Source organism: Montipora capricornis, chromosome 14, assembly GCF_036669925.1.
Source record: "Montipora capricornis isolate CH-2021 chromosome 14, ASM3666992v2, whole genome shotgun sequence".
Lineage (NCBI taxonomy): Eukaryota > Metazoa > Cnidaria > Anthozoa > Scleractinia > Acroporidae > Montipora > Montipora capricornis.
In genome coordinates, this window is record NC_090896.1 from 42,884,913 (window position 1) to 42,911,699 (window position 26,787).

The window sequence follows — 26,787 nt, forward strand, 5'->3', positions numbered from 1 at the left end:
TTTGTTGATGTAAGCTTGAATTCCCTGAAAATGCCTTTAAACGCCAAGCGATAAACTGTATTATTAGACCAACAACTTGCACGGACGGCGAAATACATGTATTGTAATATTGAAGCAAATTTATTTTCGACATAAAGAATGAAAAAATGAAAACAATGCAGTGTTGGTCGTTCTTGTTAAGAACAATAAATTTACTGGCTATAGCATAAAGCTCACTGTACAATTCTCATTCGGCCCTTGTTTTTAAATGACAACAATTCTTTGCTTGCCCCTGACGTCACAAACGGTCCTATTGGTGGAAAGAAGAGGAGCGAAAAAGTCTCTTCGGAATTTGATTCTATTATTATGCAAAACTTGAGCTACATTTTCCAATTGTTTTGGCACCAACATGGCCGTCTTATCACGTGAGTGCAATAAAAAAATACCAACAAACGTTCACTGAAAACAAGGTCTTCAAAGTAATTATTCCACATTTCGAAAAAGTACAGGATAACTATTAATTTTAATGATGACAACCGGTAAAGTATCAGGGGAAAAAATAAAGAATTAACTTGTCGAGGAATCAAAGAAAGACTCGATCTGTTATGAAAATCGTCGATCGACGATATGTTACTAAGCCACCGCAGTACTCTTCTCTTGTTGCTTGGCTGCGAACTCCGCCATTCTACTCTCCAACAACGGTCTGAAATGCCGGATTAAACCCTAACAAGAAAAAAAACAGCGTTAATTAAGATTGCAATTCGGTAGTCTAATTCGGCTGCAACGATGGCAAAGCTAATACAGTTCATTTTGGATCAAAACAATGGGTATACAGTTCACTGAAGCATGATACAGTCCCAAGAGTAATTAACTTGCATTTTTTTTTTGTAAAGACCACCCCGCCACCCCCCCCCCCCCCCCCCCCCCCAACCCTTCCAAAAAAATAAACGTATTATATTATGGAATGGTGACAATAGTCAATACGTGGTTTTCACGTGACGTCATAGTCGCCATGATGGTGGACGAAGATCTCTCTCATTAGCTTCTTTTGCTCGTCCAGCAGCAATTGTACAAGGCAGCATAGTTATCTGAGTCTCTAGAGATCGGTTGGAAACCACCTATAAAAGCAAGTTCTAGTTGGTACCAACGACGTTAAAATGAAAGTTAGCTGAAGGAAACCCGAAAATCTAGGCTTGAACGTTTAAGCCTGGTTTGCAATCACAGTATCCTAAAAAAAAATTATTGGTACGAGCGGTTTCAGAGTAGAAATACAGAATGAAAGGTTCACATTTGCATGCCCACGAGGTCGAAACCTCTTATTAATTTTTTTTTTCACGTCGTTGTTGCGCATTATGACCCCTTGCTTACCTGCACTGGCCAGGCAGCGCCATCACCCAATGCACAGATGGTATGGCCTTCGATCTGCTTACTCAGCTCCTGTTTGGGACAACAGTGAACAAGTGTCACGAACGATAAAAAAACAACAACACTAAATTTACCTCATAAATAAGTATATAAAACGTCTATAGAGAATTTATAAGAGAGGAAGTATCACCATATTGAAGCGGCACTGGCACCTGGAATAACCACAGAGTTACCAAGAGTCAGGTGTCAGCTTACAAGACAGGCCACGCGGACAAACACTAGAAAAACCAATTGAGTTATCCAGTGGAAATTGATTTATCCTGTGGATAGCGCTGTCCACCCTTCGAAAAACTAAGGCCAGGGGCCCGTTCTCAAAGGTCCCGAAACTTTACGGGTCATTTTCGGGTGTCACAATTCTCTTTGTATCTCAAGAACGGAGTGGATTTCAGTAGTCAACCTTCGCAGTAACGTGATTTTGCTTTTTGTTACCTTGAAAACATGTTAAAAGATCGGATTTCCAAAACAAGCGGTTGACAGTTTCAGACATGGATTTCCGGGCCCGAAAAGTTTTCGGGCCCCAGATCTTTAATTTTACAGGCCGGAAGACACAATAGCTCTCTCCGCACGCACACGTACACACACGTAAAGACAAGTTGAGTGGAAATTGCAAGAAAAGTATAAAGCACAAAAAATCAGTAACTTGCCAACTAAATCCCTTTTTTGGTTCCGTTTTGAAGACAGTCAGAGAAAAAGCTTTGATATTTTCGTCCATATCATTCCTCGTTTTGGGACCTTGATAGCCAGTTCTTGAAAAATAGTACAATAAACCCATCTCACTTTTTTCCGTCATTTGTCTTATTTCCAGGTGGGTATATTATTCCATTTCTCACGACAAAATTAACAGAACTAAAAGCACCTATTTGTTTCACCATCGCTGCATTCGCTAATCCGCCATATTGAATTAGAAAACTCGTTTACATTCCTCCTCATACGAAATCACTGCGCGTGCATCGCACAAGCATTTTGTCGCAGGGACTTGGCTAGGAAGCAAAACATACAGAGCGACTATTCTTCGCAACGTTTTTTCAGCGACATGTCGCCTGGGGTGTCTGTTTATGGGTCAACGTCGTGCTACCCTGCGAGCAGTTGGTTTCTCCTGCGCTTCCCGAGAGAGAAACCATTGCGAGCAACCGTTAGTTTCTTCGAGTGTGCCACCGTCCAGCATTCATTCATTCAGTCATTCAGTCATTTTGGTGATTACGCGTGCGTTCAGCTACGTAACTGCTGCGTTTGGGAGAGCCTGCTGTTTAGTGATTTCCCGCGAAACAAGACGAGGTGTTGTTAAATACATCACGTGGGGTGTGACGTACTTCGCACATGCTCGATGGAAAATCAAACGGTTGCTCACAGTGGTTTCTCTCTCGGGAAGGGAAGGAGAAATCAACTGTTCGCAGGGTAACGTTGTGCAAGAGCTCATGAAGAGGAGCGCCAATCTCCCATACTTGGCCTCAGAGTCAACCCTTTCGCGAGTAGATTTAGTTACAGAACGCCTCGCTTGGGACATTCAGCACGCCCACTGTTGTAAAAGCCACTCAAAAATGAGCTATCTAAGCATCAAGAGAAATATGATACTTTTCGCAGGAAAAACCTGTTTCTAAAAATAAAATTAACTCAGGAAACGGTTGACTCTGGAATTAGTGGAGATAGAGGTTCCCCTTGACGAGCTTCTGCGTAGATTTCTTACCCATAACATGTCAATTTCATCTGGTGTTGCATTGCCTTCGACTGAAAGAGACACATTAAAAAAAAGCATACCGAACTGAATACGAATAAAACCAAATAGGCAATGAGGTGGGGCCTGAAATAACAAGAAATTACTACAAATTACTACGAATTCAAGAAAGTCGAGATGTACAAGGCTGAAACTGGTATCGCAGTTACAGCGTTTCGTTATTTTGCGAAACTAAGTTTGGGTGGACGTCAATCAAATGTTTCCATGACAATATAGACCTGTTCACTTGGCGGCAGTCGAATTCGTCATGGAAACAATTGATTGACGTCCAGCCAAACACCGTTTTGAAAAATGAAAAAAATGTCGTTGTCAAGGAGCTGTAACAGTACAGTGCGGCCAGATAAAACGATGTTATTGAGTTAGTAAGGTTTATATCTGAAGACAATTGAATCAAGCAGCAAAAAAGTCGTACTGCAGGATACGGCTCGCCATACTGACCAATCACAATGTCTAGTAATGAAAGCAGTCTTAGGGCCCTGCGACCAAATAACATCAAATATTGTTTGGTGACCGAACATGCTAATGTTGAAGTGAGTGGCCAAACGGTTAAAACATGTTTGATCTAACTCTGATCAAACTCCACAAGCAAAGAACTATGGATTGCCTATACGCAAACAACACGTAGATGCAAGGAGCTTAGCAAGCGTGGTACGCATGCGCGCGCCAAACAGGTTTGATACGGCTGTCCAAACAAATAAAACTTCGCCCATCAAACACGCACTATCTGAGAGATAACTCACCAAATCTGTACATGATTGTGGTCATCCAGCTGCAGCCCTCTCTACACGGTGTGCACTAAGAAACGTTGAGAAAGCATTTTGATCAGAGGAGGAGGAAACCCTTCATCTTCCTCACTGACATAGTTTTAGAAGATGAAGGGTTTTCATACATTTACAAACCCAACAACAACAACGACGTTTTATTGCAAGATATAAGGAGAAAAAGTAGAAGAACAGTACCCACCCGAAGGTAACAAAACAATTTATTATTTTAAATCTCGTTGGGTGGGACCAAAATTAATGATAATAAAATACACGTACAACAAGCTTTTCGCATGCAGGGGAAAAAGTTGGAAAAAAAAGGAAAATGTAATATTATTTTGCAAAGGGGTTACGCTACAGGATTCAACCAAATTACGTACAGTATGCTCGACAGAAGTGTTTTGTCATAAAGCTTTGAACTGTGTTGTTTGAAAGTACATGTAATTTCTGGGTTAACATTAACTAGCATAGCAAGTAGGGGTAAGTATTACTGTTAAAACTACACAAAAGCAACTGCATGACGAGTCACAGCCCCGTTTTAATCATGCAAATGAAAGTGATTCAATAAGTATATAAGTAACAACCGGAGGAAAAAAGTAAGTTTAAGTACAAGAATGGGAAGACAGATTATTTCTAATAAAATCTATAGGCTTATTTATAGTTACAGAAGTTGTTTCAGAATGATGCTTGCCTTCATTTTAAAATAATTTGATAATGTGCACGGACGTTTTGGGTTCAAATGACAGAAAATGGGAAGGATAAATACAACAGAAATCTTATCAAATTTGAGTCCGGTAGGGACCACAATTTTTGGGGAAAATAATTTCATGCTTTATGCTTACCCATTTTTGGAGGATTAGCCTGAACTGTTCATAGATTAGATTAGATGAGAAATTGAATGAATAAGTAGACTACAAGCAGTCCTTCCTTCTCTGTTTACCGGTAGTTGCAATGTAGTCGAGCGCGAGACTATCAAACCTCGTTCCCAGGGTCTCTCTTCTCTGCATTCTTTGTCGTGGAGACAGAGAAGAGAGACCCTGGGGACCAGATTGGAGACTGTCTTCTCTTCACGCTCGACTTAGAGAATGAGACACTGCTCGTAGCCTAATGACTAAGTAAAACAATTACTTTTATCTCACATTCACACAAGAAGGGAATTCAGAGGAAAACTTACTTGTCCACAGCTCTCGTGTTTGTAAAATTCGATGAGCCTTGCTATGGCTTTGACAATGTCACACTAGCAAAGAACAAGATGTTTTAAAGGTTTTATTAATTGGTTTATTGCATGTTGCATAAACTATTCTCGTGAAAGAATGTTTGTAGAGCCAGAACTAAGAAGTTAATGTCAAAACCCCTCAACTCCTTTAAAATTAATCATAACGATTTTTCCATTCACTGTAGTACTGTAGATACAATCCTAGACAAACTTATTAGGACACACATACAATTTTTGCGTGAACATCTAAAACTATGCTGTACATGACCATGGGCTACTATGCTTCTCCTCCCCCGCCCTTCAATGTTGGAAGTCCACATGTTCATCAGCTTCAGCTTCATTTGGGTCAACAATGATTGGAGGGGGTGGGATGGCGTAAAGTGTCCTGTTAGAAATCGCCTTGGCTTGAAGAATGATTCATTGCACAAGTTTATGACTCAACGAGGTAGTATCGCCCGGCTGTTAGGTCACTGTATTTGGATGCCGATATTCTGGGTTCCTCCACTCAACACAGGAAATGGAGTTACTGTATCTTTTGTGGTAAAACTCTACCAACTAGCCAACTGATTAGCTTCTTCTAGTTAGGTATCTTAACACTGTTATGTTTGTTTTAACTGTTAGTTTGTACACGTAAGTACAGACCACACGCTGTTTCAAGATACTGTAAGTTCTTTCCTGGAAGACTTAAAACCTAAAAAAACTCTTCCAGAGAATGGCAATTTAGCACAATGTATGTGCATGTAGGTATACCATTAAGCCAAACTCCCAAAATTGTTACATTGTAGGAGTTGTTGGTTCTGCAGATGTTGCATATGATGCTGCAATGTGAGGACGTGCAGTGCATTATGGGAAGGATCCGACCCATGAGACTTTGTAAACTAACAAAATTCGGCTGCCATCTAGTTTTCAACTATTAATGCGTTGCTATATCCGGGGAGACCATAATTTTATGTACTGCACGTGCATAGCCCCAACAATGTTGGAAGAGCTGTACAAACGGATCCAGCTTTGTCGCACTAAGCTTCGGTGACCACGGAACAAAAGAAATGTTGGGAGTGTGCAACATGTACATTGTAACACCCTTGGAACAGTGTTGGCGGTTATTGATCAACAATGTTGCATTCATTTGCACAAAGATTTATACATCTCGCATGTACATCTACACGTTCCTGGGGTACAGTAGGTGGAAGAAGTCTTTCTTTTCCTTTCTTTACTTTTTTGGGTTGTTTTGTTATGCCCCACTTTTGCAACATGATCCTGGAAGCTGTTTGGAATAGCTGAAAACAATAGGATGGGTCCCTTGTCATTTTCATTTTTGAAACTGACATGAATGGCTGCATCTTTGTAAACAACGCCCACAAGTCTGACAAGTCTTTGAAGCAACAGTGTTTTAACCAAAAACGATCATGCCAGATTGATCCCAACAGAACACAACTTTACATTAAGTTGTGGCCTCTCATGGGATGACACAGTCATCCTCTTTTAGAATGCTCAGAAATTTCTGTTCACACACTAGGAACAATGTTCACGCTAGCATCGCATGACCATACATAACTCAATGAAAATTTCTTTGTCTTGTGTATACCAAGTTTGGTAAACCAAATTAAAGAAGAATGTCGGGCTTGCAAAATTGAACTCTTCAGAGTGAAATGGCATGAGAAAATAAAGGAATGTACACTCAGTAACCTTACCTGTTTGTTCATGACAATAACAGCAGCTGTTCCCAAGCCTGTCTGAGCCTCAACCAAGGCATCAAAATCCATCAATACGTCTTCACAAACACTACAGGAAAAATCAGATTTACTGTACATGCTCAAACACTGGTAAGATACAGTTAACACCCAGAAATGTAAACATCACTAATTGGCTGAAAACTTACCTCTTGGGAATCAGCGGAGTTGATGAGCCACCAGGTATAACTGCTAAAAGATTGTCCCAGCCACCTTGTGAAATTATGAACTAAGTGATTAATAATAATCTCAAGTATGTACATGTAAAAATAATAGGTTTTACAAAATTAAGTCATTGCAAAAAATGTATACTGTTACAGTAACAACAAATTCTGAAAATTGTGGTGGTTGTTTAGAGTACGATAACATCTCCATCTACATGTACATCTGTATGTTTCGAATTACATCTACCAAAAGATCAAGAAGCTTATTGATTACTTTTAATACAGTGTAGCTTACCAGTCACTCCTCCAGCATGTTTTTCAATCAAGAGCTTTAATGGGACAGACATCTCCTCTTCAACAGTGCATGGCTGATTCACATGTCCAGAGATGTTGAAAAGCTGACAAAAAAGAGTATTACCGAAGTAGTCAATTCCTCATCCACATCGTCGATTTTGTTTGCAGGTTCCTAGTCTTATTGATTGTTTGACGCTATGCTAAACAGTGCAAAAAATTCATTACACCTGAAAGAGAAGACCTGGATCTATCCGTACACGTACTTCATCAACAAAAAGTCACCTGAAATTTATGTGTTTGACAAAATAATACAAAGGGTCATTTTCTTAATACAGCTTCCAACATTATGCTTCATTCTCTCCCTCTAAAATATTAGCGAGTGAGAGCATCAGAATACTGAACTCTCTAATTTTAAATCTAGAAATTAAAAGACATTGTCTAAATTAATGAAGTCACCTACAGTAACTGCAGACCCACAAAAAGACCTGTATTCTGAAAGAACATGTGTATACTAATTTAAAAGACATACTTTTGTGCCAGTGTTTCTTGGTCGGCCAAACGATGCAAACCAATCCCCGCCTCTTCTGCATATCGTCTATCAAAAAATAGAGGAGATAAAACTTTAAAGTCACTGTGGAAGAATAACCCTACAAATAATTAACAATTATTCCATGAGCGTGCATTGGATATGAGATGGTAAATAGCCAACAAGATGCGTAGCGCCGAGTTGGCTATAACCAGTCTCATATTCAACAAGCGTGAATGGAATAATTGCTTTATTAAATTCCTTTAACTCCAAAACTTTGGAAGTACGAAACATGAGTGAAGAAAGCGGGAAAATCCGAGCTCGCGAAATCGAAAAAACTTGATGAAGATGCGATGTTGTGTAATACCATGTGGTCAGACAGACGTTGGCTCATCACAAAAACATTTCTTGCCTTTGCCTTTGATCCAAACTTTCCATACATAAAGATTTTTTTCCTTTTTTGGCTTTATTCAGAGAAGAAGTTTGCTTTCAGGGAAATAAATTTTTAGCTTAGCAACACTTAAACTAAGGTACATGAGCTGATAACCGAGATTGAGTGAACCAATCAGAGCACCCAAAATGCATTATCGTTTATGTTTATTGATTTTTATAATAAGCAGTAAAGCATGATTTATGAGCATTGCACCAACCGGAGCTACAGCAACTGTCTCAACGTTAGCCACAGTAGTAGGGCAGCCAAACACTCCTGGTAAGAAGAGGATAAAATTGGGTTGAAGAACTACCATATTCTTTTACTCTGAAACAAGGCAAACTAAAAACTGATTTGTAACCAGGTGGTTCCATGGTAAAATATGAAAATGTTACACTGGTTATTTAAAAAATTATTATTGAAAAAAAAAGATCTTGAAATACCAACGTTTAGGCTACTAACATAAGCCCTCTTCAGGGGTAATAAAAATATACAACGAAGTGACAAGTGATATTTTTATTACCCCTGAAGAAGGCGAAATGTTGGGATTTCAGGATCTTTTTTTTTTCAATAACAGTTTTTTAACCAGTGTAACATTTTCATATTTTACCAAGACAAACTATTTTATCAATGTACAGGTCTGTATCTACTGTACATGCACATGTAATTAGGGAGTAGGGATGGTGAGAGCACTCGCCTCCCTCTGATGTGGCAAAGGTCCTATTGATTTCCCAAACTTGGCATCACATGTGGGTTGAGTTTGTTGGTTCCCTACTCTGCTCTGAGAGGTTTTTCCCCAGGTACATGTACCCTGATTTTCCCCTCTCTTCAAAAACCAACCTAACATTTTGATTATTGTCACTTAAACGTTGCCTCCATAGGGCAATTCAGACGTAAATTCCCATACAATTTAACAAATCAAAAAATTACAAGTCGTAGCTACATGTAACTCACGCAACTGGAGACAGATACATGTAATCTACAAGCGAAATTGATTGAATTTGTGTAACACAAATCAACAATCAGTAGTTCTTAATTTATATCAGAAACTTGCGCTTCAGTTACTTTTGCGCAAAGTGATTTGCATCCCATGCGACAGGAATTGCGTGGTGTGCGACGCATCAGCACAACACAAGGCAATAACTTACTTTTGAGCGGTACTGTATGAGTTGATTTAACCCCCCGCCCCCCGGCTCTGAATATGGTTAACATTAACATAAAGTCAGTCATAATCATCATCATTTAAAATAAGAGAGTTTTTCCACTGAACTCACCAACATCTGCTGGAAAAGGTGGCTTCAGACGAGGTTTGCCTTGCTTCCCTTCCAAACTCTCTATCAGCGCCTGCAATTTTATCAGTAAGAATTGTAAACTCACTAAAATTAATAAGGTTAAAAAAAATCCCTTATTTGCATTTGGAAAAATACTATCCAGCTCTTCAATGCCTTACATGTCTTATGGTTATTGATTTTCAGTTTCTTGACAAAGGGCTGGCAACTGAAACATCAGCTTTCTAGTTCCCCTACCATCATTTGGCCAGTTTGCTTTTACTGTACCTAGCAATTTAAACAACCAAACCCCTGTGCTTAACTCACCAACTGATCCAGTGCCACCAGTTATGGCTTAGGATTTAAGGTTTGGGATTTATACACCGCACATAACACAAAGTCTCATGACGGTTTACAGCTCTTTCGCTAGGGTGAGATCAGATGTCAGCTTGTAAAGGCGTCACATTGCATCTCATTTTGTTTGTTTCTGGACATAAATCTGGACGAAAATTAATTACCGTTTCTTCACCACAGATGTAGGCTCCAGCTCCTCTATGCATGTAGACATCAAAGTCATACCCACTGCCACAAGCATTCCGCCCAATCAATCCTTCTCTGTAAGCCTCATTGATTGCCAACTGCATGTTAGAGGCTTCGTTGTAAAACTCGCCTCTTATGTAAATGTAGGCTATAAAACAACAGAGCAATAGTAATGACCCCCAGAACCAGCAATATCTAATTTTTAAGCCCAATACTACTGTAGATAAAAGTGGAGATCCAGATACACCACCAAATAAATTGGCTAACCAGTAGATTTATAAGCCTTTTGAAAGCCTCAATAATAAAGTTAATATCCACTGGAAAATGATACAGTGTACATGATTGTATCTACTCTTGGAACAACTTGGTTTTTATGTAATCTTCCATAACCACTAGCAAACACTTCACGAATAAATATCAAATGTTTTGCCAGTGATCACCATAAACTCAGTCAAACTATTATAGCTGGTTTTGAAGTTAACAAGTTTTCTAGACCTGTTGGCTTTCCCTTGAAGCATACATGTATAATGTACAATGTAGGTGCACTGTAGCATTCCACAAAATTAACGCTTTAAATAGCAGCTTTAGCATGTATCCTTATTCCATATGCAAAGTATATATTTTTTTGTTTTATTTTCTACACAGACTGTAACATTAGTTTCATATTCTGTACTATGTACTGTAACATCAACAATATACACGTACATGAAAAAATTACTCGATTTTGATTGGCTTAGAGCAGTGCAGTTCAAGTGTAACAAAGTACAAAAAGTGTAATACCAGTGCAAATTACACATAGAAATTCTGGATCATGATTGGCTCATAAACAATAGGGTTTGGTCAGAACCAATCAAATCTTTTGTTTTCAAATCAAGTGCGCGCCCTGGATGGCACAATTTACATGTACATTTGTACATGTATGGTGCAATTTTTCCCTGTTTGCATCATACACGTGCGTTTCTTCTGCTTAACCATCTCAATTTTTTTCATGTACGTTATTGATAAGTAGTCACATGATTTTTCTTGTGCAATTTGGAATAAATAAGCACTTGTATATTTTTTCAAAGACAACAATTTTGGTCACCAGTGAAAAAAATTTACTGGTACTCGTGCTTATTTAATGAGCTCGAAGTCGAGTGATTACCTATACAAACAAAAAATAACAATAAAACAAATACAGTTATTGCAAGTTCTAACCTGCCCTTGCCCCCATGCCTGCTCCAGCCACCAAGCAGCCCTCAATCAATTTGTGTGGATCACTTCGCATTATCTCTCTGTCTTTACAGGTTCCAGGTTCTCCCTCATCAGCATTGACTACAAGATACTTGGGCCTGAAAGCAAATGATAATTTACCCATTAATGCTCAATCAGTATACATACACGTACATGACTGTACATTGTATCTTCCATACATTGGTACAACATATTACTGCATCTCCTCTTAAGGCCTGGTCCTCAAGAAAGAACAATGTAGCTTTATTATTATTATTTCAAATTTATTTAGTACTTTTCTTGGAATACATGTACCAGACTGTTCTCTTCAAACATGCAAGTATAGGGAAAGGAAACAAAGTTAGAACAGAATAGCGGTACTTTGGTTTAAGTTTATAATTCCAACAATTCTGGCCAACATGTACTAACAATTAGACAATTAGACATTAACAATAAGACTAACATTAACAATTAGACCCCGAAGCCTGCAAGGGCTATGGGTCAATAGTCCGTGAGTCGAACCCTAATGGGCTATTGACCCGTGGCCCTTGAGGGCGAAGGGTCTCATTGTTTTAGTATCACCCAACTAGTCAGACAGAAAAGGCAATATAATAAAGTTAGCAAATGCAAGTTGCAAATATATTTATTTGCAAATAAAATGAAAGAAAGCGTCACGCTTTTCGCTACTCAAGGACTATCACTAATAGTCCTCTAGTAGCGTGGCCAATCAAAATGCAGCATTTGCATTAGTCCACTAGTTGGGTGGGACTAAGAGCCTTTGGTCTTCTACAGATGAGTGTAATTGTGATAATAATACATGTATCACTACGTGTATGAACTTGCCAATACATGTACTGTCAATTTTGCCACTTTCAGGTACAATGTACTTAAATAATACACTGTATCTAATGTTACATTTACTCCAACTGAACAGTAGTTTTTAATTTTTAATTGGAAAATGACACCATGGTGATGATTAAATTTTATCAACTAAGACAAGATGTCACAAGATCAAGACTTGAGGGAAGCCCAAACTACACGTACATGTGCATGTACCAATCTTCAAGCAGAATCTCTGCAAACAATGCCTCACAATAATGATAACGATTTTCTATATTATTAAGACGATTTTAACATATTTTTATTATAGGTTTTAGTTTAGATACATGATCCCATAAGCAGCAACGCTTTTAAATCACCATAGTGTTGAAATAAAAGTTGTTGTTGTTGTTGTTGTTGCTAAACACAGAGTGATTTTCTTACAGCATCAAGAATTATTCAAAGCTTTGTCTTTGAGACATGTAAAAATTATTATAACAACTATACTTTGCATCTTTAAAGCTTAGACTGGTGTCAAGAGTCAGAGCAGTTTTTGCAAGGTCATTGAAAAAATGTAATGACAGACAATGGTACTGTACAGTGTACACTGCAATGAATGCAATCCAGCAATATTATAACTTATAATAGTGATTCTTTGGTTTGGTTGAGACCATGAAACCTCTAAAACAGTCCATTAATTGCACTTGCATGACAAGAATACAGTCATGTACTTTCTTTCCAGAAAAACAGAGGGCATATGCGTGTAACAAAAATATTAATACAGTGCGAGACATACCTTCCATCTGATGGCTTGTTCATAAATCCCCATTTCATTCCAGTTGGAAATCCTGGTTAAATTTTGAAGTTGAGAAAGATCTTCCGTAAAATGAATGTATCATTTCAAATTACAGTTACGGTAATTCAACACACAGTCTTGCAATGGGGTGTTGGATATTGATCTTATTTCGTTATGACAAGAAATAATCTGAAAACGGTCATGTCACAGAATTTAACGAAAATTACCTCAGTAACCTTGTGCATGCTAAAAATACAGTACATCAAGGAGAATATTTATATTTTGCACGTCAAAGAGCTTTCAAAAAGTATTTTGCCAATACATCAAACGAGACTTAGAACTTAAAGAGTTCAAATTTTAGGGTAGTCTCGCGCAAACTGTGCATTGCGTGTACATATACGCGTACAGTGCAGCTCAGATATATCTGAACCAAAATATACACGTAATTCGTGTCAGCCCAATACGCGTATACGCGTATGCATATACGCACATACGCGTATACAGTATATGCACGTATGCCTCATTAGTATGTATGAGCTAACCTATTGTTTCCTCGTCCCCATTTATAACTTACAGACAATTTCAGCATTAGTTTTAATTTTTAAATTGTAGCTGCATTTGTACATGTATTGTTCACTAATGATTAATTTACATGTACATACCTGCTCCACCTCTTCCTCGTAGGCCAGACTTTGTGATTTCTTTTATTATCCAATTTTGTCCTTTCAGTATTATCTCCTTTGTTTTGTACCAGTCACCCTGAAAACACAGGCAACCATACAATGTACATAAAACGAGGCAACCATGTTTGTGTACCGTTTGCATTATCCACAAAGAGAAGGCTGTCTTCGCCACTTGCACATGTGCATGCCTTGTGTAATTCAAGCACATTTATCCCATTCTCTCTGGAGAGCGAGACTTACAATCATGTAGATTTTACTCTGTCCACAAAATTAATGCCAAACAATTTTACTTTCCAATGAGAAGCACTTTAGGAGTCAATGGGTTAACAACATCTACATTTTGTACATTCACTTCATTAAGGAAAGGAAAGGAACTAGGGGGGACACTGTAAACTGAAATGAACAATGATTCAAGTAAATCAAGTCAAATGTTGGTTTTTGAGGAGAGGGGAAACCGGAGTACCCGGAGAAAACCTCTCGGTGCAGAGTAGAGAACCAACAAACTCAACCCACATATGACGCTGAGTCCGGGAATCGAACCTGGGCTACATTGGTGGAAGGCGAGTGCTCTCACCACCGCACCATCCCTGCGGCTGCACCCCGTAACTTAACTCCTAACCCTAACCCTTCCTTTACCCACTCCCTCCTGAGAGTGTAACCTTAAATCTTTTACTCTGTCTAATGCCAGGCGATTTTACTTGTCAATTAAAAGGAGGGGGGGGAGGACACCTTAGGGGTCAAATTGGGTTAAAATGCTGCTGACTGGTTTATTGCCATGATAATAACACAAAAAAACAGAAAGGGATGGGAAAAACCGCAGGACGCTCAGGAAACTGTAACTGAGGGCAACAAAATGAAATGGCATCTGACAGGATGCGGTGATGTGGATTCGCATAATTCCCTACAATCTGCATCCTCCGCATGTTTTCCACATAAACACAAGAAATGCCGGCACAAACATACAGGGGCTGGTTGCTCGAAGCCTGGTTAGTGCTAACCGTTGGTTAAGAGGTATCAAAACTGAGGTTTCCATGGTATTTAATGCTGGTTAGTGCTAACAATGCCTCAAGCAACCCAGGCCAGATGTACAAGCCAAAGAGATTGACTGTTTTGAAGCGCTTATTTTCCTGAACATTGAAGATCGATTGAAGAAAACACTCCATTTTGTTCGCAAGATGAAAGGTCGTAAGCAGTTTCCATACATTTTTTCGTCAATGAGCCTGGACACTAGAACTTGTGTTGTAAATTACAAAATACCCTGGGGTCGAAATTTCAAAAATTCCCGGTCCCAATTTTGTGACAAGATACACATACACTGTATATGAAAACTTAGGTGCAAGTTATAGTCGAAAATCAAATAATAATATTTTATTTATAATCGTAGGGAAAAATATACTTAGGAGCCTGCAATACATGTGTGTACAAAAACCACTGAAAATGGTCAATGATCCAACCATATTACATTGAGTACAATTTTGCTGCATATCTCCAAATTGAAACAAAATTCATGATGAGAAACAAAAATTAATAATTTATTTATGTTAGCAAAAGTTGTGGCAAAATACCAACTGCTAGCCCTTTTACATGTATTTCAATGGTGCAAGCTGGTCGCAGTTTGGCCACTCCTCACATATTCTAATCACAAAGAGAAAATTTTCAGTCCAAATGTGACTGTATTGGTCGCAATTTCGAGCCCTGATTAACATATAAAGCATTTAATACATTGGATGGGCCTTATTATTAGTTTTATAAATTGTTTAAATTTCCGCATAATCCGGATGTAATTTCCACAGATTGAATCAATGGATGTTTACGCATAATGTGGCCAAACATTTCCCAATAATCTTTAATTTTTTCCGAATCCTATCAGAAGCCCAGAAAAATTTAATGATAGAGAATCGCCCCTTTGTTTCACCGAAACTATTGATTTTCAAGTACATGTACCTGTTTTTACACCCAACGATGTGGCCACCCTATCATTGGGGAAACAATAATTATAATAATAATAATTGTTTGATCATTCAGCCCCTGCCTTACCCTTTGGACTGCTCCTGCTAACTTCCAATCATGTCTCCCATACAAGTTTGTAAAGATGCGATCTTCATCCTAAACAGAGAACAAAGCAACTGTTAATAAAAAAAAATTAATGATAGGATCTCAAGTTAATGAGGTCGACCATCGTACAAGTTTGAGCAGACAAGATAACACTTCTGTCCATAACAGTTACCGTTCCCACAAAGATTACCGATACACGCATGCAGTTATTACCAGCACTAGTTAGTAATCTTGGATTATTGAAGTGCATTCGACAGTCGCTTTGCCTATATTTCCGTAGGGTTCCAAGCTAGAAAACTAAGCATGTGAAAAAAAGAGATTGACCAAGACATTTATACGCATGCGAGAATCTACATGTACGTGAGAGTGGCCCTGCAAACAACAAAAGAATCAGCTGTGGGCGGCTATTTTGGTGTCCCTTGCAGAAAAAGATCTTGATTCCTCAATGGCAAGACCACACAACTCACCCAATGTAAAATAAAGTAGGACACGTTCTCCTTTGGTCGAATGCAACAACTCTGTTGCTAGTGGAGGTTGGGTGCCTGAGACATCCAGGAGTTTCCACTACTGGCACCCAACTCCTATTTAGATCGTCCAGTCTGCTCTGGCAACCTTGCAGCCATGAGCCCCACGCAGCACCAGAGACAGGCACACATTCACAATCATTATGATAAAAATCAGTGGGAAAAGGAGGGGACAGAAGGGGAATTTTAACCACTAAAAATGCTCCACACACACACACTTTTTCCCGCCACACAACTACAATGCCACAGTTATGCACTGCAGTGCACAGCAAAAGCACAGGAAATCACGGCACATGCACCAACTTGACAACACAGCTGACCACAACTGGCAAACAAGAGCTCTTGTTATATAGCTAATTTTTCCCTCAACAGCACACACTTTCATTGGTTACTTCGAGGTCACATGACATCTACCAATAAAACTGTTTCCCGCCAAAAGTCTCTGAGCTGGCAACATTGCAAAATCTGTGACATCAGAGGGTAACAGTGCCCTGTTACCCGCAATTGTTGGCCGACGACTGCCGTTGCTGTTGCCATTGCTTGTTTTTCTTTTTTTGCTATAATTATAACAAATCACTTAATGACTGGTCCTTTGGGAAATAGTTAATTTTGTTTCCCGAGAATCTCAAGGTTTCCCCGCGGCACAGCCGAGGGAAACATTGAGATTCGATTCAATTAACTGTTTTTCTCTGGACCAGTCATTAAGTGTTTGCTGTTGTACAAGTTAACCTCATTAAATTGAATTTAACTGTACTATAAACTGGAGGAAGCAATAAGCTAATTCTAAGAAAAATAATAATCTCTTTTAATGCCTTTGAGGCCATGAGCAGTAGTGTCTTTTTGTGAAATAATTTTCATCATATGGTACAAGTACATGTATTTTACATGTATTTTATTTCATTATCTTTTTTGAGACTGTGCAAGTGATGGTGATTTCAAATTTGTACATGTTACAATGAACTCACTTTATGTATTCCAGCAACAGTGAAGTGAATTGAAGATACACTTCAGAAAGCCGACAATCAAATTTATCAACCAAGGCTTTTGGTGATTCATACACTGAATAAATGCATGTAACCATGACAAGAATACAATAAACATGTCATGTTTTCATGATTTGCCAAGTACACTCAGTCTGTAATATACATGTATGTATTTTTGGGATAACTTCTCTGTGCTCATAGGAGTCAAGATATGGCAAATTCTTCTCAAGAGTGCATTGTTGTCATAGAACCAACCTTCATGTTTCCGAATGATGTTTTTGTCTACAAAGAAACAAAAGGAGGTAGCAAGTTGTTAAATTCACAATATTACTGACAGAAATTAGATCATCCAGGTGAGTGTACAGTAATCCTGAGAATTAATTTTGTTCATGCAGTTGGCAAAGGAGATTTCAAAAGTAAAATAGTACATTGTACAAACCCCTGCAGTAGAGGTTGCAGCTGTTGACAAAAGTCTGCTACAAGCAAGAGTGCGGCACAGTGATTGCAGTTGCCCAGCTAATGAGGAAAAAGAAAAAAATAACTAATTACAGACTTGACCACAAAATGCCACTCCTGGTCACTACCAGAACAACAAACAAAATTCACTACGGTAACCACAACTGAACTACAACCATTGGCATAATTAAGAGGCATTGACCAGTCTGGCACATTTGCTTGAATGTGAGCTTTAAGCATCCTCAAAAATACAATGTATACTGATAAGACATACTCTGATTGGCAACGCATCCAATATCTGTATGCTCCGATACCTTTTGCTGAAATCCTTGCCATGTAAATTAAAATAGGAGTTTGCAGCCACAAGAGTGACACTATCGGCATTCCTATGATTTCCTAATATGAAAGGATCACGCAAAAGAACCCATTCTCTCCAGAGAACAGACTTACAGATGTTACTCTGCCCAATACTTGACGATTTTACATGTACTCATCAATAGTTTAATACAGCTGTAAATAAATGCATGTTCATGTGTACACATGTATTGAAGAAACGAAATTAAGTGTTAATTGAAGGAGAACACCTGTAGGTACCAGTACATAAACAACCCTTGTAGAATTTTGGGCCATAATTATCTCAATTTTGACTAAAATTGGCACAAACTTTATTCATTAATGTTTTGAATATTCGGTTAAAACAGACAAAAATGATATTGGACAATCATTGCTTGGATCAGTTTTATTATGATGAGTAGCACAATCATGATGTACATTTGGGAAACCAGTATCTTGAACGAACACGTCAGGCCATATCTCCGCTCGTAAAAAGTGCTAGCCACTCACATTTTGCAGATATGCTTCTTACATATTAAGTCACATTTACTGTGTAGATTAGCGAAATCGGTCGCTTAATTTTCGAATAAACGGATTCGGTTGTCCACTTTGGGGACAAAAAATGGCACGTCACGCGTAACACGCAAACCAGTAAGACAAGCACAACAAGGTTCTTCAGACGGCTTGTACTTTATTTCTCACAATGAAATCAACAACATATTTCACATACACAATGTTGCAACCAGTAAATAAAAAAATTGTGGTTAATTTCTCACCAATGACAGAGAAAAGAGGGCGAAAAGCATAACAGTCTTGAGCGTCACGCTCCTAAAATCTTCAGTGCTGTTTTTGCAATTTGCGTCTGTAACCCACGGATGTTTTGTGGTTAGGCAGAATAAAATATGGTTTGAGAATGCTCATTTGTGGTAGTTGCTTTGGAAAAAGTTTTACCGAAAATTTCTCAGCACACGAGAAACCAGAGCATTTTTTCTCAGTCTGAAACACATCGTCCGCCATTACAATTTGCCTTAGGATCAAAGCACAGCTTTGCAAAATGTCCTCTGTATCTTGCTTGTCCAAGCTCACATTACAAAACCCAAAGAAAAACAGAATGCTCATCTCATGTACAAATTACACACCAAAGCTCAGAAAGAAACAATTCAAATTGTGAAAGAACGAGTCAGACCTCTTTGTGAGTCTGAAACACTTCTTGACGTTCAGAGGTTGACAAAGCGAATTTAGAGCGTGAAAGAACCAAAAGTTTCCCCTTGCAGATCCGCCATTACGCTTTGAAACGTTCCCTCAGAGCAAGCTGTGCTACCAGGCCTTGACTTGTTTTTATCCAGTTAAACCGGTTGTTTCCGGACTTCAGCCCATTTTGCCCTGTGTTTTGCAATCCATGTGGAAAATTTCGCGGGAATTTCTCAATTGCGAATCAAGCGAAGCATATAATCAACTCTGAAATTAACATTTCTGTAATGTCAAAAGTTAAAAATAAGAATAACTCGGGTTATTTAACAAAATTTTTTAGGGTAATCTAGCCAAAATGAGGAAATTACCATGCCCGCAAGGGGTCATGGGTAAATTTAAAATTGCTTATTTTTGATCCATCAGTACAAAAAAAATTCATTTTACATTAAGATATCAGCTTAAGAGGATATTTGATTTTGTCAGGTTCCTTTTCATCCAATTTTATGACAGCATGAAGAATTTTGTAAAATTTCACTATGTTACACAAAATAATGTACATCATGATTGTGCTACTCATCTATCTACTTTATGTACTGGAATTACTTTAGCATGCTTCAATTGTCTAGGAAAGGTGATGCAAAAAACACATCATTAATAGCTCAGCTAAGGCAAAAGATAAACATGGTGTGCAAATTTAAGAAGACAAACTGGACAAGAGTAGAGTCCATACATTTTATTTGACAGAGTACTCAAAATTTCCATTGTCATTTCAAAAGTTACAGCATCAAAGCAGAAAGAATTGGTGTACATGTAGTTTCAATTCCCAAGATAATCCATAAAGCCCCTAGAGGGTGGTAGTATACTATTTGCAAGCTTCAGTCGGACAGATGCAAAGTGATACGTGTAGTTCATTGTATTTCCGGATACCATACATGTACATCAATCGGGCGTTACTAAGCAGGAACGGAACGGAACGGAACGGAACAGAATATACCAGAATAAACCGGGATATGCCTGAATAAGGCGGAATGACACCAGAATGAGACGGAATGAACAAGAATGGTACCAGAACATACCGAAACGAGGCGGAATGACAACAGAATAAGGCAGAACAAACCAGAAGGACACCAAAATCAAGCTGATTAGCGTGGACCGGAATGACAAGGAACAAAAAAAAATTTTTATAATTCTAAACTGTGGACGAATAAATGTTGCAGAATAGAGAGATTGACAAAAAAAAAAAACAATTTACATTAAGGGGAAGTAACAAGGCTTGGAACGAGTCACCATATGTTCTCACAATTCTTCATGTAAACATAAAATTACATGTATTATCAATGATCAACGATCGATCGTTTTCTGTGCTTCTGACTTCTTTCTTCAAACAAGGAAACACTGCGTTCAGGTTTGATGGCATTATTGGGAAAAATCGAGAAGAGAAAAAGAGTCTTCCAGCCATTTGCGTGAATCTATTGCTGTATATCTCCATCATGTGTGGGTCGTCGGAAGCAGGCAAGCAGCAACGGTGATTAGTTTGTGGTTCGCTGAACTTGAATGTGATTGGTCAATGCACAATTGACCTGTCAGAATGAAATAAAAATGTTCACGGGTTTTCTGACTTGCACAGTCAAAGCCGACTCCGAGATCCATAGACAAAAACAATTAGAATAACATTCTGTTTCTCTTGCTCCTGTGTTTGTTCACGAAAAAAATGTTACTTCCACAAGAGATAATTATTCATTTAGCGACGGATATACCTGTCAAATTTTTCTCATGATCGAAGTGTTCCAAATGTTACAAACGGCAAGAACACATGCAATGTCCTTAGGGAATCACGTGACACAACAAAAGCTGACTGAAACGACCAAAAATCGGTCGGCGCTAACTAAAACACCAAATTTTGGCATTTTCAGGTTCATTCTGGTATATTCCGCTTTATTTGGGTGTCATTCTGGCTCGTTCCAGTATATTCCGGTACCATTCTTATTCATTCCGTCTCATTCTGGTGTCATTCTGCCTCATTCCGGCATATTCCGGTATATTCCGGTATATTCTGTTCCGTTCCATTCCTGTGTTTAGTAATGCCCTACATCAATCACTTGCGATAATCAAGTCTCAGGAAATTTTAGAGTTCTAAATGCATAACGATTTCCAAGCACTGCCTCGAAATACCCTGCCACCTTTGTTGAATAGGTTTCAGCGGTGTTCTGTGAAGAACGAGTCAGAAAACAGCAGTTCAGCTCATCACTGTTCCTTTCTTGAAACTACATGCAAGACAATTTGCAGAGGAAGTTAATGGCCATTAATTGGATTGCCTTTAATCACTCTCCTTCAGTCACTGTAAAATAGTCAGTCTTTCCACCACACTTAACTGATTAGATTGTAATGTGAAGTGCTAAGTATCTACCCCATTGAACCATGTGAGAGTTAGCCCTACTGATGGAAATGGGTCCACACAAGGACAGAGAAAACCTCTGACCAGGCAGGCCGTGGGAACTGACGATGTTAAAGTCACGGCAATGAACATGTACGAGTACAAGGAAGGATTACGTTTTTGCAAACGTTGGCCGTGTGGCATATTCATATGGGGTGGATACTTAGCACTTCACGTTACAATCGAATCAGTTAAGTCTGTTCAAATAAGTGCCATACGGCCAACGTTTGCAAAAACGTAATCCCTCCTTTCCACCACACTGCCGATTAAATAAAATGTCTGAAACTCACCTTGTAAACCTCTAGCCTGCAGTGTTGTCAAAGACTTCGCCATGATTTTAACAGAATGATGGAAAACAAAGCCTGTTTATAACTCTGATAACTCAAGGCCACTTGCATAACAATCAATATGGCGGATAATCAACACAGCCCCAATGAATGCTGGGATATTCAGCGTACATAACACCTGTATCTACAAGGGGCAGTAACCGCAATTAACAAACGAGCCTGCGATTACCCAATAATTGGGGCAAGCAAATGTCAGGGGCCCAACGAGCAATTTTTATCAAAATTAGCCTTTTTGGAGCAATTTCTCTAAATGCTGGGGATCTAGAAATTCAGCCAGCAGAGCCGGGTGGATAATTCCTAGCCAGAAAGCATAATAACAACATTTGAATGCATCGTACGCCAAAATGGGCGTGGGAACAGCCCTCGAATTCCCCTTTCTTTAGGTGACGGGAGAGTGGGGGGGTGGGGGGGGGGGGGGGGGGAAGAAGAATGAGAAGGTAGAGGAGAACAAGAATGCACATATCGGAACACCAGAATATTTGCGCATGCGCAGACTAATAGGCAAACTGGACGGACAAGTTGTACCAGCGCTTTGTACCGTGACGATGCCCGCCGGGGTAGTATGAAAGCTTTCAAAAAGCTACCTTCTCTGATATTGCACACTGGCTTTCTAATGATATTAACTCTGAATCATTTTTCTGTTGTTATATTTGTACAAGAGCGAATTCAATTAGATAAAAGTGTTGTTATGGCATGGGTGGGCTCCCCAGCACAGTAACAAATGAGTCTATTTTTAGAATACCCATTCCCGCAAAAATCAGCTGTCATGTCCCTGAAACAAACGTGGCAGAAGCAGTCAAGCGTGACGTGGCTTCTTCTGACTGGTTAAAATTGGCGGCCCTTTGTTTGTTTCGCGCGCAAAGTGTATCTAAGTATAAATCCATTTGTGACTTTGCTGGGGCAAGGCCGCAAAATGATAGGTCAACACTCTTATTTAATTCACTCTTGCTTTCTGTTATCGATTTGGGGACGGAAAGATAAACATGGCACTTGACGAGAGCTTCAAAATGGACTAGATTTCTGCTCTTCTGTTCATAGAACAACAGCACAATTCTTTAAAAAAAACACACACACACACACTCCTTGAAAATGTTGTAACACGTGCCAAAACACCCATTAAAAAGTCACGTGTATCAATGAATCAACCATTCAGAGAGCCGCCCTGCAAGAAAGCTTCTTTGGTGGAGAGGGGTCTGACAGCAAATCATAGTATAAGAGACCAGGCCTAGGCCCAACCTCGTTCCCAGTCTCTCTCATCTTCTCGTCCCATCCTGCAGTCCGCAAGCTTCGAGCTCGTTGCGAAAGCTTTGTTGTTGTAGAAACTTCCATTTTTGATTTCAGGTTGTGTTTTTCTGTTCTTATTTTCTTCTGTTTTCTTTGCTTATTGGTAACGATTGACTGGGTTTGCTTCAGTCATAATTATAATTTACCAGAAGGAAAACGGTTACCGGGAAGAAACGGCGGAATTTAAATTAAACAGCTTGGGTCTTCAAATCGGTCCATTGAAAGGGATTTTCCACTCCAAGAAAAAATAATTTTTAACCACAGGAAACTATATGTAAAATCAACTTTGATTTTAAGACTTCTCAAAGAATCTGAACTAAAAGAATTCCAGAAACGCTTTTTTTTTCTCTTTTTAGATTTTCCTCGCCTCGTGCCGCCATCCAAAATAGCTGTGACGTGTAATGGTTGCCCTATTGTTATTTAGGCCGAATGCAACATCACAATTATTCAGAAGATGTCGGCGTCCGGAAATTTGAAAGTGAAAATAAAGGAATCTTAAATTTATTTTTTTCCAACGCAAATGCTTTCTTAACAAATATCAAACAAATCGTAATTTCAAAACACTACTTCCTCCTGTTTAAATTTACAATTATTCTTTGTTGAAGTGGAAGTTCCCTTTTAAGCCGAAGATTGTCACATCTTTACGCGCGGATATCATACCAGAGATATCTGGCTTGTAGACCTATAGATCCCATAACGTTGTCTGTGAATCGACTCCGTCTCTAAATCTGTTTTACTAAGGACTAATTGACTCGTAGAACGTCTGATAGGTTGATGGTCATTGTTCTCCCCAACCCTTCTGGGCGAGTTCTCAGATTTTGATCTTCCTCCGCTGTACATAACAGGCATGCTGCCATGGCGAGTTAGCGGCCCAAACGCCGGAAGCTTTTTCGAAATTGCAAATTCCGGTTGAGGCACGCTGCCGTCGGCGCTTTCAGAATGACGCCGTCCGTAGACACCAAACGTTCTTGATCGAAAAGTGTTGCGTGCAAAGTCATCTCCTGGTATTTCATTAATCACTGGCATGCTAGCAAATCGATGGACCACACCCTCGGCAAAATTGTGTGTGCGCACGCGTGGTGATACTTTTGACAAGAGCCTTTCGTTCTCAATGGCAGCCAAGCTTAAGGCGCGAACTCGAACGACAGTTGGTGGTTTTCGATCATTTCTTTTTTCATTCATTTTTCCTTCCCACTTTACCAAAGGAGCATGGTAGCTGTTAGAACGTTTAGCTATAGCAGAAAATGAGCTGCTTCTTGGTCTGATGGCTGGTGGATATGTCTTCAGCATTTGCTTTACGCTTCCCTCTAACTCCTCGTCACTCGCCTCATCATCTGTCAGGATCCCAGAATCCTGTTTTATATGACTTATTCTTGGTCCATGGTTATTGTTGTTATTTCTCACGATCTCCACTTTAGTAACAAAACCTGGAAAAGGTTTTGAATCAGAACGTTCACGGTCGTCTTGATCAATCTCCGTTTCCCATCCATCACTTTCTCGTTCGATTTGCAATTCTTCTCTGAGTCCACAAATACTAGAGCGCATCGTAAGAAGTTGCTTGTGCAGGTTTCTGTCTTGTAGCTGCATTCCTGCCTGATAAACAACAAAACAAAGTTTTTTCACATGAGCCTATATCACCTAGGAGCGTACAGCTTCATTGTATTCAATTGTGAACGGCGTTTTTGCAGACCGAGTTATTTTTAGATTGATTTTCCCGCGAAACCATACCTTTCCAGATAATCCCCAAGTCTAGCATGAGATACCCAAGGGACTGAAAACAAAAAGAGCTTGAACCGTGAAAATGCCGTTACCTGGAGCTAGTACTGGAGTTGTAGTCGCCTGGCTATAGGCTCCCCCTTTTGATTATTTCTTCTATGTGTATAAGACATTTTCAGGGTTTCTTATAGGTATCTGGTAAAATGTTTAGATTTCAGGCTATTTTTGTTACCGTGCTTTTTACATCATCGTTATTATAGGAAATTAACGCCACTTAAATTGACGCGAATATAAAACGACTTTCGAATAAAGAAAATGAAAGCGAAGGAGGAGGTAGAATTTCACAATAAAGGAAATTAACGCGATTAAGACACAGTTGGTGGTGACCACCGGAACAAATTTATTTAACACTGGATGGAAAATAGAGTCACTAAACAAGACTGAGTCCTCTGGTCAACAAAACAGTCCTCAAAATTCCAATTAATGTAGGGTTCAACGGAAAGAAAGAAAGCTTGTACCTTATTTTACTGTTTTTTAGGTGTCATGAATGTCTGGAAAGGATTCAGAATTAGGGTTAAAATAATGGACATTAAAGCTACACTTAATTAACGTCGCGGAAAATATCGCTCAACATAATTAGCGCGACTTAACTAGTAACGCGAGTTTTAACGATTCCATTCTTATTCTTAATTTGCATCCACGTGATGAAACGGCCATGTTGGTGTGGAAGACCTTAGACAGCAATGACCAGAACCAAGGTTGCTGACCAGCGGTTTTCGTTAAAACAATGGTTTGCTGGGGGTGTTCAGTCTCGCGGGCTCAGAAAACCTGGTTGTGGTTATTATTATTTAAGGTTTTTCTGTTGGTGTACAAAACAATAGAAAATACACCTTATTCCAAAATGGCCGCCATTGAAATATTCTATTGTTTTTATTTAAATTAGCCCTTGATGCCTCGTTCTTCAGCTTAAAATTCAAAAGAATATTTTATCTTGAACGAGGCAACAAGGGCCAATTTGTATCCGCATAAATCAGCGGCCATTTTGGAATAAGGTGTATGGTCCCACAAATTTTGCATAATAATAGAGTCAAATTCCCAAAAGGCATTTTACTGCATTGTTCTGTACTCCAACATGGCCGCTGTGACGTCAGCCTGCAAACCATCAATAGACACCTGAAAAAATCGGGTGGATTCAACGGGATTCGAACCAATGACCTCTCCGATGCGGGTGCGCTGCTCTGCCAGGGAACTGATGCACATTTAAGGGCGGTGCCTACTATTGTTATTGCGCATACGTTCTGCGCATCTCGAGATACTCGGATTTCCTATCGGCGCGGATTCGGTGGTGATTATTAATACAGGGATATTTTTGCGCAGTTCAAAACTATGCGGAGAAAGCAGAACTTAGCAAGTGCTCTTGGTATCCAAAAACAAAATTGGGGGGTAACCATGCATTTTTCAGAGATAATTAAGCTTCAAGTTGGCAAGGAACGCCATACATTGCTTTGTATTTTAAAGCTTTCTGCAAATATTGTTGATTAATTATCTTCGAAAAATGCATGGCTACCCCCAAATTTCTTTTTGGATTTCAAAAACACTTGTTAAGATCTGCTTTTCCCACATACTGGAGTAAACCGCGCAAAATTGAATTAGTAAGCACCTTCCTTAACAAATATTCTACCAGGGCGCGCTGGATATGAAGTGATGGATAGCCAACGAGCTGAGCCACCTAGAGCCGAGTTGGTTATAATCATTTTATATCCAGCAACCGTGTGTAGAATAATTGTTTTATTAAAATCTCCTGGATCAACAACTCTTCTGTGTATTGTCGACTAAAGAACCAATTTCTGCCTCGGTCAATTCCCGTCCAAAACAGCTTTTGTCGGCCA

General features: G+C 39.1%; 2 protein-coding genes across 2 annotated transcripts in view; both read right to left on the minus strand.

The window, feature by feature from the left end:
* LOC138033706 (NADH dehydrogenase [ubiquinone] flavoprotein 1, mitochondrial-like) lies at window positions 1–21,993 on the minus strand. Its single transcript, XM_068881499.1, has 19 exons — window positions 21,842–21,993; window positions 17,577–17,653; window positions 17,393–17,419; window positions 15,613–15,681; window positions 13,555–13,651; window positions 12,893–12,944; window positions 11,263–11,396; window positions 10,044–10,213; window positions 9,532–9,601; window positions 8,478–8,533; window positions 7,831–7,896; window positions 7,303–7,405; window positions 6,993–7,056; window positions 6,805–6,895; window positions 5,072–5,134; window positions 3,877–3,931; window positions 3,089–3,129; window positions 1,348–1,416; window positions 1–702 (listed from the first exon to the last, which is right to left on the minus strand). The coding sequence occupies exons 1-19, from the start codon at window positions 21,882–21,884 to the stop codon at window positions 613–615; spliced, it is 1,437 nt and encodes a 478-aa protein (XP_068737600.1). The 5' UTR covers window positions 21,885–21,993; the 3' UTR covers window positions 1–612.
* A 900-nt stretch (window positions 21,994–22,893) lies between these two features.
* LOC138032267 (uncharacterized) overlaps window positions 22,894–26,787 on the minus strand; it is an 8,985-nt gene continuing 5,091 nt past the window's right edge. The window contains exon 2 of the mRNA XM_068879902.1: window positions 22,894–24,775. Within this exon, the coding sequence (XP_068736003.1) occupies window positions 23,837–24,775 (939 nt within the window). The 3' untranslated portion in view covers window positions 22,894–23,836. The remainder of the gene's footprint in view (window positions 24,776–26,787) is intronic.

Excerpts from the sequence above, each read along its gene's own strand:
- LOC138033706 (XM_068881499.1), bottom strand. The coding sequence starts at position 21,884 with ATGGCGAAGTCTTTGACAACACTGCAGGCTAGAGGTTTACAAG. Across the intron at positions 17,654-21,841 it reads GCAGGCTAGAGGTTTACAAG|CTGGGCAACTGCAATCACTG; the intron begins GTGAGTTTCAGA and ends TTTCCTCATTAG. Across the intron at positions 5,135-6,804 it reads TTATTGTCATGAACAAACAG|TGTGACATTGTCAAAGCCAT; the intron begins GTAAGGTTACTG and ends GTTCTTTGCTAG.